The 12,718-nt window shown below is 46.6% G+C and overlaps 1 protein-coding gene across 2 annotated transcripts; it reads right to left on the reverse strand.

The window, feature by feature from the left end:
• Positions 1-877: 877 nt before the first annotated feature.
• Positions 878-12,405, reverse strand: WRAP53 (WD repeat containing antisense to TP53). Of its 2 annotated transcripts, none has more exons than XM_019664959.1 (10): positions 11,207-12,405; positions 10,944-11,042; positions 10,570-10,681; positions 3,145-3,233; positions 2,853-2,943; positions 2,614-2,746; positions 1,841-2,049; positions 1,537-1,640; positions 1,257-1,391; positions 878-1,141 (listed from the first exon to the last, which is right to left on the reverse strand). In XM_019664959.1, exons 1-10 carry the CDS (start codon positions 11,608-11,610, stop codon positions 895-897), a joined length of 1,623 nt encoding a protein of 540 aa, XP_019520504.1. In that variant the 5' UTR covers positions 11,611-12,405; the 3' UTR covers positions 878-894. The 2 variants fall into 2 exon arrangements, with proteins under 2 accessions (XP_019520504.1, XP_019520505.1); XM_019664960.1 differs by having other exon boundaries at positions 1,032-1,141; positions 1,262-1,391.
• Positions 12,406-12,718: the final 313 nt, after the last annotated feature.

Genomic DNA, 12,718 nt, shown 5'->3' on the forward strand with positions numbered 1-12,718 from the left:
TTGCCTTTTTGGGTTTAAGAACCCTAGCTTTCAGCACCTCTGGGCAGAGGTGACATTCCTCTCCCCTCTCAAGCTGTCACAGGCCTTCAGTCCCTTCCTTTTGATTGTGAGGTCCAAAATCAAATCCCCTGCTGACAGTTATCTATTCAGAGCCCCCCTTCTCAGTGTTTGGCAAGGTGTGCCTGTGGGAGGAGCCACCACTTGAAATAACATACTTGTCCACCCCCCCCCCAAAGACAGAGCAGATAAATGGAGAAGACCAGTGACAGCTGCTGAATGAAAGACTCTCGCCCTTGTCCCGGATCTAACAGAAATACAGAATGTGACCTCTGTTTTTCAGCACCTTTACTCTTTCATGTATGTCCTTGACTCTGGCTACTCAGTCACCTGTCTCCTGGGGGAGTCCAGGGGAGGAGAAGTGGGTGCTCTGCTCCCCTTCCCCCAGAGCTAAGTAATGGTCCCTCTGCTGCTGGATGATGGTAAATAGTGTTGAGCACCGAATGAGCACTGTCTTGTCTGTCACTGTCTGCACAGTCTCACACAGTCATACCCAATAGTCTGACACACAGCTCCTGCCACTCCAGCTCAGCCACTCTCACTTTGACCCCTGTCGCCCCCACCTTGGGAGTGAGACTTCAAACAGGTTCACCCCCTTCAGTTTACCAAGTTGCCTAGCAACCAACCAGTCAATGGCATGAAGCCCCACCCACACTCACTTGACTTCATACAAAGCTCAGCAGCCCCATTGGCTCCTGCCTAGTCCCACCTCTCAACTCTGGTTTCAGGAACAATATGCCAATCCCACAGCTACTGGACAAGGGAGCTCCTGGCCCCCACCTCCATGATTTGCCTCCCCAAACAGACACAAAGACTCTAGTATCATATAACACCTTTTTATATAAACTCACCCCCACCTCCCTCTGTCCCTCCCTGTCCCCTCTCACCCTGGTGACCATCAGGAATACTAGTGTCTGGGCTCCCCCCACACCACCAGAGCTGAAGCTGATATTCAAGGTGGGTGTGGCGCATGGAGAGCAGGGGAACGTCCATCTCCTGCCCCCCCTCGTCCCCACTCTCCGTGGGCTCCGGAAACACACGCTGACCAGAAGCAGTGGCCAGCAGAGGCAGGCTAGGGTGCAGGCTGGAAAGAGAGACAGGCAAGGTCTGTCAAAATCCTGAGAAAGGATGCTTGCTCCCTCAGCAATTCACTTCCCTCCCCAACCCAAGCCCCAAAATCTGTGGAATTAACTGATGACCTCACTCCATTGGTGCATTCATTCTGGGGCAGAAAACTCAGCACTGGCTCCGGCTTCCCTTCACGCTCAGGCTCGCTGATATCCCACACAGAGACAGCCCCGCTAGTGCTACCACTTACTAGGAACTGTCCAGTCCTGGGGGAGAAAGCAGAGACTTGCTGGTATGGAGTCATCATCCTGGGGCAGGAACCCCTCACACCCAGGGACTGGGAAATGGGCTATCGCTGGGCATCCCTAGGGGCACTGGGGCCCTGGGCAGGAAGGACCCACAGTCACTTACGGGTCCAGATCAAAGTAGATGCGCTGATTGGTGGTCACCTCACGACTCAGGGACCACAGTGGATGACCAGGCTGCCGAAGATCCCAGCACAGAAGCTCAGGGTCCTGAAGACACAGAACAGGGGCCTGGAGTCTGCCCTTCTCCACCACCACCCCCACCCCCCAAGACATCCCTGCTTCTCTTAAGGTTTACAGGCATTCCTTTAGCTTGGGTTGGTTTATTCCCATGTCTATCGTCCAAACATATCAGACTACATCCCCACTCCTGCCTACTACCTTTTGGGATCTCAGGACATGACCCCTACCTTGCGGGCTCCTGAGAAGAAGCGGTTGCCATCTGGGTGAAAGCAGAGGTGGGTGATGCCCCCTTGGTGCCCTCCCAGCAAGGCGAGAGGAGAGCCATCATCCCAGGCATACAGACCCAGGGAGCGGCTGTAGGAGCCACAAGCATAGAGGGGCTGAGCTGGGCTGAAGGCTATGCAGGAAATGATGCCACTCTGGCCCTGCTTTTTTGCTAGAAAAGGAACAAAGTGGGGGAGGGGTTACAGCATCTGACATTAACCAGGCTAATCAGCAGTGTAACTCTGTCTCCTGTCCCAGAGCCCATGTGCCAAGACTTATGTGTCTCCCCTGCTGTGTTTGTCACAAACAGGATAAAGACCGCTGATACTCCCCAGTTCCTTCTATCCTCCCAAAGGACCTAAATGCCCAAGACCTACTTCTTCCCTCTCAAATCTCAGTTTTTCCTGGAAGGGATGGAAAACTGAAAGCTTACAGGAAAATGAAATCAGCTTCACCTCCAATTTCCTAGAGATACTAAGATTTTGGAGACCAAAAGGTACATAGTTGATAGGGCCTGGGCTCAGGAATGAACCAGCTCTTTACAGGTTGACCTTGGGAAAGTTTCAACCCCTCCCTGAGTCTGTTTTCTCCTCTGCCCACTGGATACTACCTACCGCCCAGGCCTATACTGAGGAAGATGTTATCCCCCATATGTGGCCCCCTGGCTCACACAAGGCCCCTCTGCACATGGCAGTGCCTTTCTCTTTCCCCCTCCCTTGCCGGCACAGATGCTTACCAAACGTGGCTCGGACCTCACAGTCACGGCCAGGCCGGGCTGTGGAAAAGACACGCACAGTCCGGCTGAACCCACAGAAGAGCTGGGAGCCATCCGGAGAGAAGCAGAGCGAGTGGGCTGCTGTCAGCTCGTCCTGGGGGTAGGAAAGGGCTGAAAACAGGCCTAGCAAAGCCTCAGCTGTCCTCAAGGAAGTAAAGCTGGGCCAGGATGAGCCCTGGGGCTGGGTGGGAGGTCCCTACCAGGTGGTTGTAGGCGCGAAAGGAAGCCCGGAGCTCTCCAGTGAATGCATCCCAGATGTGAATGGGGTTCTCCCGGCTACTGCTGGCCACACTGAGACAGACAGGAACACTGAGGCCCCGGTGCTGTCAAAGGAAGGGGAGGAAGCCAACTGACCCGCCCTCTCAGCGCACATCTGAAGGGCACACCAAGATTTCCTCCTCCAGAGACCTCTGGGTAGCCCTTGACTCTCTCTCACAGAGGGTCCCCTTGAAACTACTCGGGGGAATAGGGGAGGAAAAGGACATCACTTACTAGGAGGTGTCTGGCTGGGCTGAAGACATCAGAGAATACCAGCAGTAATCATAGATGGTGTCACCTTCCACCATCCGAAGGACAGGGGCCTGGACAGAGATTTGGGAATGCCTGGGTCACTGGCAGGGAAAGGAGGCAGACTCGGGCCTCCAGCAGTTTCATGGCAAAGGGAGACCGTCTGTCGGCATTTAACCAGGCAGGAGAAGGCAGATGGGGTTAATATGAAGAACAGAATCTTGATCTCAACATCCAAGGATCAGCTCAGATTTTAATGTCAGATTTGGACCACCAAAAGCCATATAGATATATTCTTTCGTTTTTAAACACTTAAAAAGGAAGAAACAAATAATATCCCAACCCAGAGACAAAGAACCAACCAATGATGTGCATATTTACTGAGCATCAACCAGGTACCATTTGAGCCTTAAAAAAAATAAATTATTAAACAGTCCAAACATGCAAAGAAGTATTAAACACAAAAACAAAAACCACCCTGTAACTCCTCCACCCAGCTTAAGAAATCAAGTATACAAACCAGTTAAAACCTCTTCCCAATGAAACCTTCTCTCAAGTAAACACTATCCTGAGTTTGCCATTCTTATGCATTTCTCCAGGAATATATTCATACACAGAAAAAACAATGTACGGTATTGTCTTGCATGCCTTTAAACTTAATATTAATGGTATCACACTATATGCATCTCTTTGTGGCTGTGAGATTTAACCATGGTGACACATTTAGCTCTAATTCATGCATTTTCACTACTGTACAGTATTCCTTGCCTATCCTTCTCGATTGACAGTCACTGATGTTTTTCCATTTTTTGCCTAGTATGCTTTTTAACATATTGGTACACGTGGGAGGGTTTCTCTGCACTTTCTACTAAAGAGGGAAATTACTGGGCTGTACAGTATGCACTTTGTCAACTCTGCTAGATAATGTCACATTTTTTTCCAAAGTGCTCATCCAGATTCCCTCTCGTACCAGCAGCATAAGAGTGCCTATTGCTCTGCATCCTGCTGGTACTGGCAGACTTTTACATTTTTCTCAATTTGAAGGCTGTGAAATAGTATTTGGCTATGGTATAAATTTGTATTTCTTTCCTTACTACTGAGGTTAGACATTTATCTATGTTTATTAGCAATTTAAGTACACCTTTTCATAATTTTTGTTCACTTTTCTCCTTGGCTATTGTCTTTTTCTTTAAATCATCTGGATACCGGTCCTTTGTCAGTTATTTGCTGGACCTCGGGGTTATGTCATCCAGCCATGACTTTAGTTTCCACTTCTCTGCTCTGAACTCATATATCCAATGGCCTCGTAGAAAGCTCCACTTGGGCATCTCACAGGTACCTCAAACTCAATTTGTCCATAAGGGACCAGCAACTGCTGCCTTCAAACCTGCTACTTCTCCTGGGCTCCATAGCTAATTTTCAAGTCTGAAATCTGAGCACCAGCCTTGACTGCTATTATTCCTGGTTCCCTTTCCGCTCCTGGTCCAACATATAGCAAATCTTGCCAATTCCACCTCCTGGGGTTCTCTTGAACCTGTTCACTCCCCTTCATTTCATGTGAAGCCACTGCCTTCTTGCTAGCATTTCTGCAACACTCTACATGTCCTCCGGGCCTTCCTGCACGCCCATTCTCCAACCTTCCCATCCATTCTCCACACTGCAGCCACATTGAGGCCCTAGAGACCTTGTTAAATCTGAAGGTGCTATGTCACTTTCTTAAAACATTTCACATAATCCTCAATATAAAACCCAATTTCCTTATAAAACTTTATCTTACCGGGCGTCTACCCCATAACCACCTCTCATGGCTCATCTCTCTGTTCTCAACTCCTTTAAAATCTTTACATCCTACTATTTTAGCTCTAAGTTTCCAGAAGGTGCCAACTCACCATACTCTCAACCTGCAGGCTTTCATAAATACTAGTGTCCAAGTCCAGAATATTCTTCTTTCATCTCCCCCAACAACTTCTCCTGGTTGAGTCCTAATCATCCTTTGGGTCTCTTAGATGCTTCTTCCACTAGGAAGCCTTCCCTAACCACTCAGTCTGAACAAGGTGCCCTGCTCCATGTTCCTATAGCCCTCCGTGTGCTTCACTCTGCATCGTACCTATCTGAGAAGGCAGGAACCATGTCTGTCTTGCTCACCACTGTTTCCCCAATACCTAGTATTTTAAATGTTTTGATGAGCAAATGGAGACGGGAGACTAGTCTAGGGAGACTAGTCTAGTAACGTAAGGCCCAAAATAATTGGACCTTGAATTAAAGTAGAGGCAGTGGAGTAAAGAGAAGTAGGTGGATTAGAAAGATTAGGTAGACTTTATGGAATTTGGTAATTAGTTGGATGTGGGGGGTTAGGGAAATAGAAGATTAAAGGATGAGACCCTGGCTTTTGGTTTGAATACCTGAGGTCACCAAGGTGGTAAAGGACTTGGGGTTTGTTCACAGGAGAGTCATGAGGTACCAATGTCCTTGGTGAGCGGGGGAATTAGACAGCAGAAGCCTCAACAGGAAAATTTTTACAAAGAGAAAGAACAATTGTCTGGATATAGCATTTGGGAATGAGGGCTCCCCCTCCTCCCACTGCCCTGAGATAGGTAGGGCATGGCAGATGTACAGTCTTTCCTGGAAAGGGCTAAAGGGAAGTAAAGGCCTCAGGCAAGAGCCACAAGGGAAGGAGAGCACTCAGGCAAGAGACTGGGGAGTTAGGAATAGGAGTTCCAGAAACAGTAGAGAAGGGAGGAAAGTTATTGGGAAACCACGTTGGGAAGAAGCAGCACATAGGTATATGGAAATACCCAAAAAATGTCCTCCCCCAATTTCCCCACCTATATAGACTTTATCCATTTCCAAACTCTAAACTTTAAAAACAAAAATATCTAATGAGTAAGGTTGGGCTAGAGCTGGTACACTCACAATGCTAACAGCACTTTAAAAAAAAAAAAAACCCACAAAAACTTTGAAAACAAATTGACTACCTGTATACAAGATACACACAAAAAAATATTGATACTGTCCAAGCTAGGATATTTCTTACTTATAAAATTTCTCTTATGAAAAAGAATCTCCATCAAAACACATGAAGGCGTTCAGTGAATAATTTATATATAAAAATCCTGCAAACAACCCAAATCAGAGGAATAGGTAAGAAAATTTTCTATCATAGGTATTCAGTGCAATATCACACACCATTAAACATGATAGCTATGAAGACTGAGGCACCATGAAAAACATTTAAGATATGATTATTAAAAAGAAAAAGCAGTATACGAAACCATCTACTATCGGATTACAGCCACATAGAAAGCTTCAGTTCTTGTACAGAGCTTGGAAAAAATGAAGAAAATTTAAAGAACTGAATTTTGTAGAGGGGAAAAGGATTACTTTTTCCCTTTTTAACATTCCCATTTCTCTTAAATGAGTTTGTGCAATAAATTCTCAACCTCTCATATTTCCAGTCTCTTCTAACTATCCCTGCTCCTGAACTCTTTCAGGATGGCTGTACTATGCCCTCCTGGCCCTGAGACACCACCAGCTTCTTTTCCAGTAACCAGTGCCTTATATCTTGTACTGAGAACTCAAATGTCTGTAGCCTCCAATCTTAACAGAGCTGCATGCTGGGTAAGCATTCAGAACCATCCCCGCAGCTGGACACTCTTCTTTAAGGAAGCTATCAAGACTTTCTTTAATTCTCACCCCTACTACCCAGTACACACCTCAGGGACAGGAGGTAGGTAAGTGTCAACTGTGCTCCCCGCTGTCATTTCCAAATCTTTTCACTTCCTCAAACTCTAGCTTCTCTGCAAGTTCTTGCCATCAGATTAGCTCCCCTCCTTTTGTCATCCTCCCTCATTCACTGACGCTTCATCTCCTGGTTCAGTATCTTATTCCCCACAGGTATACCTGTTATTCTTGGTGACTTTGTCTTCCACTGGGACTTCAAACTTGCTGTTCTCTCTGCCCACCGTATTCTTCCCCAAAATATCAGCTTAGTTCACTGTCTTTGTTCCTTCAGGCCTCTGTTCAAATGTCACATAAATAGTGAGGTCTTCCCCTACCATCCTTTTAAAAATTGTAACCCGTTCTCCCAACTCTCTCCCTGCTTTATTTTTCTCCTCGTCACTTGTCAGATTTTTTTTTCCACTATTTTTTCCCCCTGTCCCCCACACTAGAATATAAGCATCACAAGGACAGGGACTTATGTCTGTTTTTGTTGACTAATCCCAGGTACCTAATACAGGCACATAGAATGTACAAAAAAAAATTTGTTGAATGAATGAATCAATGAAGAATGATGGATCTGCCCAACACCCTGGCCTCTTTCATTCCTTGACTTCCTCAGCACCCATAGCCATGGCCTTCACTCTACAGTAGCCACCCACTCCCATACCTAAGTCCTGGGCTTGTCACCATAACAGTCTCTGAGTACCATCTCCCACCCATCCGGTTCACTTATTCTCCTATTGCTACCAGAAAAATTATTCAGCTTCATCAAAAACATATTTACAATCCATTTTCTTATCCACTTTACATGCTAGTCAATCATTACACCCATATTCCTGTAGACACTCTCAAGACACCCTTGTCTTTCTCCCCTGGCAAACCCCAACCAGACCATCCTATTCCATGTTTGCACTGAACTAATATCAATGACTACTAGTGCTTATTGAATGAATACTTAGTACACGCCAGGCACTATTTTAAGCACTTTGCATTAATTCTTTTAATTCTCACAATTCTGTGAGGTGGGTGCTATTATTATCATCCTCATTTTACAGAGAAACTATAGTCAGTTAACTTGCTGGGAAAAGATGCACAACCACACTAACTGGTCTGACTTTAAATGGATGGCAACAAATTTCTATGAGCACTGAGCAAAGCCTAGCAATACTACCACATTCCTTGGTGGTTCTGATCTTTGACTCCCCAGGACGGATTATTCACACCTTCTGTTCTGTCTCCACAGACCCTCTTCCTGCAGCTGATAACCTCCCTTTATGCTTCAGTAAGAAGCCAACAGAAATCAGAAATCATCCAAACACCAAACAGGTATCCTCTGCCTTTCTTCCTACTGCAAGGATTCTGCACCCATCACAGTCAAGTCCTCGAATGTGCTCTGGATCCTGTCTTCACCCAGCCACTCACTGACTTTGTTACCACTTCTCTCTCCTAGAGCATCAATTCCTGTCTACTGGAGTTATTCCTGACACCACAGAGGCACCCCATTAACCCTTTTTTGGCCCCACATTCCCTCTGGTCACCATTCCATTTCTCAGCTCCCTGTCACAAGAAAACTTTTCCAAGGATTATCTATATTTTCTCTTCCACTCATTCTAATTAGCTTCTGCCTCTATCACTGCTCTGAATGTATTCTTATCAAGGTCACTAATATCTTCTTGGGTCATTCTCTAAATGTGCCTCACTCTCAACAGCATTACACATGACTCTTTGCCTCAACTTTTGTAATTTCTCCTGCACCCCTCTCCATATGCTGGAATGCTCAGGGTTCTGCTTGAGCCTTCTCCATTTACACCAGCGGTTCTCAACCTTCCTAATGCTGCAACCCCTTAATACAGTTCCTCATGTTGTGGTGACCCCCCAACCATAAAATTATTTTCGTTGCTACTCTATAACTGTAATTTTGCTACTGTTATGAATCGTAATGTAAATATCTTTTTGATTTCCATGGTCTTAGGCGACCCCTGTGATAGGGTCGTTCAACCCCCAAAGGGGTCGCAACCCACAGGTTGAAAACCGCTGATTTACACTCTCTTGACACTGAGTCCATTCTCGACTCAAGATACCACCTATATGCTCTCTTACTTTTCAAAGTATATCCCCAGCTCCGATTTCTCCCCATTAGTTTTACATTTCACATTTAATGTATCTAAAAACCCCTTGACTTGTCTTAATACTTTTATATATCCGTTTCCTCCACTGAGTAAATCATACCACCATCCACCAGCTGCAAAAATCTAGACATCACCCTTGATTGCTTCCTTCCCTGCCCCTCCACATCCAATTGACTTCCAAGTCCTACAAAAATATACTTCAAATCCATCCACATCTCTCCACCTCTCCTGACACCACCCTAGCCACCATCATTTCCTACCTAGACCATAAAAAATGCATCCTAATGAGTCTCCCTGATTTTACTGTTGCCCTCCCACAATCCATTGTCTAAACATCAGCCATCACTTCACCCTTGTTTTAAAACTCTCCCATGGCGGGCTGGCTGAGTGGCATGTTGGCTAAGAGTTGGCTTGGGATACCAGCTCTAAGCAGTAGGGCCCCAGTTCGGATCCCACATGTCAGCCAGTGACACTGCGCCCTCTACAGTTAAGATGGTGAACAACAGCTTGACCTGAAGCTGGGCTGCCATGAGTCGCCGGCGATGGCATAGGCTGCAGTGGGGCTGGCCGGCAGTGGGTGTGTACTTTTGTGAGCTGCCACGAGCCGCCATGAGCGGCCGTCCAATGGCCAGCAAGCGACTGCTTCACCCGGGAAGAGCGCAATGATAATACCAACATGGGCCAGTGAAGCGACGTCCTCCACAACTAGGCTGAAGAACAAAAGGACAGCAACTTGTCTGTTCCCCTCCCCCAATTCCCCAATAAAAAAATCTTTTAAAAAAGTAAATAAAAATAAATAAAACTCTCCCATGGCTTCCCAAATAAACTCCAAATGCCCTACTCACAAGATCTGACATGATCTGGCTACTAGCCACCTCTCCACCCTTAATACACTTTCCCCCTCACCGGTCTCAGTCCAGGCACACTGGCCTTCTTTCTGTTCTTGAACACACAAAGCTCTTTCCCAACTCTGGGTCTTTGTGAGATCATTGCCTCTTCTTGGAATGCTCTTTCTACTGCTCTTCACATGACTGATCTCACTCTTTCAGGTCTCAGCTCAAACATCTCCTTTTCAGAGAGCCCCTCCCAGACCATTTTATCTAAATGGTATCTTCTAGTTAGTCTCTCCTCTTTCTGTTTATTTCCCTTATAGCATTTATTATAATATATAATAAACGTATTTATTGGTTTACATGTTTATTGTCTATCTCCTAAACAAGAAAGCAAACCAGCTCATCTGTCCCATTCACCACTTTATCCCAGCACCAAACACAATAACTGACATATTGGTAGTCATTCAATAATATCTATAAATCAATTAAGTACTGCCATGAGAAATCCACTACTCTTTCATGGAAGACACATATTCCTGACTAAAGAAGGGACTTTTCTTTAAATAACTTCAGAATTCAAGGTGGAAAATGCTACCCTACCTATGGAAATTCGTGAAGAAATGTTCTGTTTGTGAACAAGAAACATGTAGACTGTACTTTCTCCATCTACAAGAAGGCCTTAAATGTGCAGTGTCAGATGAAGAAGCTGAGTTAGCCCTTACCCTTACCATTTCTGCATATTCCAGCTGCTCCTCCTCATTATACAACTCTGAGGGCAGGTTATAAATCCGCAGAATGTTATCAGCACTATTGGTCAAGATGCAAGAACCATCAGGGGCCCTAGGAGTAAGCAAAAGTTAGAAGCTGGGCAGACCTCTGTTTTCCAAGTGTAGGGCTACGGCTGAGCCCACCTCTGGAGTAGGTAATCCCCCTAAAACCTTGAGGAAAGTAGAAGACATAATCCTAGATGAAAGCCAACCTCAGTCTAAGAGTGATTTTTCTCCTATTCCCACCACTGTTGGATCCTTCTCCCAGACAAATGGAGTGTTTTAAGGTGAAAATCCTGGTGTGACTACCTCCTTGCCCCATTTTCCTTACTTACCACTTACAGCCTTTCAAGAAGTTCTCAGGCTGGGTGCTGAACTCTGACCAGGAACCACTGAGAAACGGAGGTCGCTGGGAAAAGCTGTAGTTCCAAGTACTGGAAGGAAGATGGGAGGACAACAAACCTGAGTTGCCAAAGCTAAGTGTAAATAGGCTTGCAGAAATGGGGCTGAGGACTGGCAGATAAAGTATATCTCACACTTCTATACATCTCACTTCCAGTCTCCTCAGATTCCTGAGTCAACTGACATCACCACTTACAGGTATTCTTCATCCTCAGGAGCAGGTTCCTCAGACACACATTCCATGGTTTCTCCAGACCCCAACTCTGGCCTCTTCGTTTCTTCAGCAGGAAGGCTCATATTTTCAGAAAGTTCTTGCTCCTCGATTCGAGGGCTCAACTTACTAGAAGTGCCAAATTCTGTTTCCAGGGGAATGGAGAGAGAAGCTGGGTCCCCCTCCTCCAGCTCCTGGGACACAGCTGAGCCAGACACGGGATCTGGGGACCTGAGGGGCGGATCACCCCCATTGGATGGCGGTGGCATCAGTTCAGGGTCCGTATTTTTATCCATCGAGGAAGCCTGAGGAGAAAGACGGGCTGGAGCTGGGACCTGGTCTGAAGGCAGGCAGTCCGGAGCTAACGGTGGCGCCTCCGGCGTCTTCATACTGCGCGGCAGACAATGGCCTCTGCCAGGCAACCCTCTTCCCACTGGCTACCAGCTGCCTGGCCTGCGGAGCGACCGAGACAGCTTCAAAGTTCTCGAGGATCCGGGACGCAGGCTGGATAAACCCACCTGTGCCTTCCTTCTTCTTCCGGGAGGGGGCAGACGACCCCCGGCAGGCAAAGCTGACGGGGACACGAAAGTTGAAAGCAGGGGAATTCTTAGCCGGATCAGTTGCTACGCGCCTCTTACTCTCGCGGGATTTGGGCCTATCTTTCGATTGGACCTCCATATCTCGGATCAGATTTCGCGGGCGACCGACGGGGGGGCGGGGCAGGGACGTAACAGGTCACGGTTTACCGTTCTCATCAAGCCCTGGGACTCCTAGTAGCTGCTTGGGAGTTGTAGTCTGAAAGCTTTTGCCAGGGCGAGAAGTGCCTGAGCTCCTGCGGTCGTTCTTCAAGTACCTACTTCCCCCCTCACCTGCAGAGGGCGCTAATGCTGTTTGATTTTACAGGTTTTGAACCTCTTTTGCATCTCATTCGTCAAATTCCTCAGACTTCCGTCTCTTCATTCAATATTTATTATTGAGTTCTTACTTGCTACCCAGTACTGTACTAGGCACTGGGAAACACAATGAATAAGGCTTACGTTGCAGTGTATTGAAGGCAAGGAATAAATCTTTTCAGATAGTGATAAAGGTTGTAAAGAAAACAAGATGGTGTGATAGAATTGGGGGAAATACGTTAGATTGGAATATTAACGAAGGCCTTCCTAAAAGGTGACATTTTAGCTAATGAGAAGAAATTATCCAGCTATCTGGAAGAGAAGTGTTCATGGCGGAGAGAACCGTCAAGTGCAAAGGCCTTCTTCCTTCCACTTTCGTATTTGACACAGTGGCAGGAGTCTTCCAAAATTGTTTCCACAAATCTGTTCTCACGGCTCTGGCTTGTTGAACTTCCCTACCCGAAAATGTCGGTAGCTACAACACCAATACGACGAGAATCCTGACTCTCCCCGCGTACTCATCGCCCACTCTCTAGTCCCATTGTTTCCGCCCGTCGGCGAATTGCTTGCCCTTACTTGTCATGGCCACTGTCCAGCTTTGTGC

This window comes from Hipposideros armiger, unplaced genomic scaffold, assembly GCF_001890085.2.
Source record: "Hipposideros armiger isolate ML-2016 unplaced genomic scaffold, ASM189008v1 scaffold_431, whole genome shotgun sequence".
In the NCBI taxonomy this organism is placed as follows: Eukaryota; Metazoa; Chordata; class Mammalia; order Chiroptera; family Hipposideridae; genus Hipposideros; species Hipposideros armiger.

Excerpts from the sequence above, each read along its gene's own strand:
- WRAP53 (XM_019664959.1), bottom strand. The coding sequence starts at position 11,610 with ATGAAGACGCCGGAGGCGCCACCGTTAGCTCCGGACTGCCTGCCTTCA. Across the intron at positions 2,747-2,852 it reads TTCGCGCCTACAACCACCTG|GACGAGCTGACAGCAGCCCA; the intron begins GTAGGGACCTCC and ends TCCTACCCCCAG. Across the intron at positions 1,142-1,256 it reads GAATGCACCAATGGAGTGAG|CCTGCACCCTAGCCTGCCTC; the intron begins GTCATCAGTTAA and ends CTCTCTTTCCAG.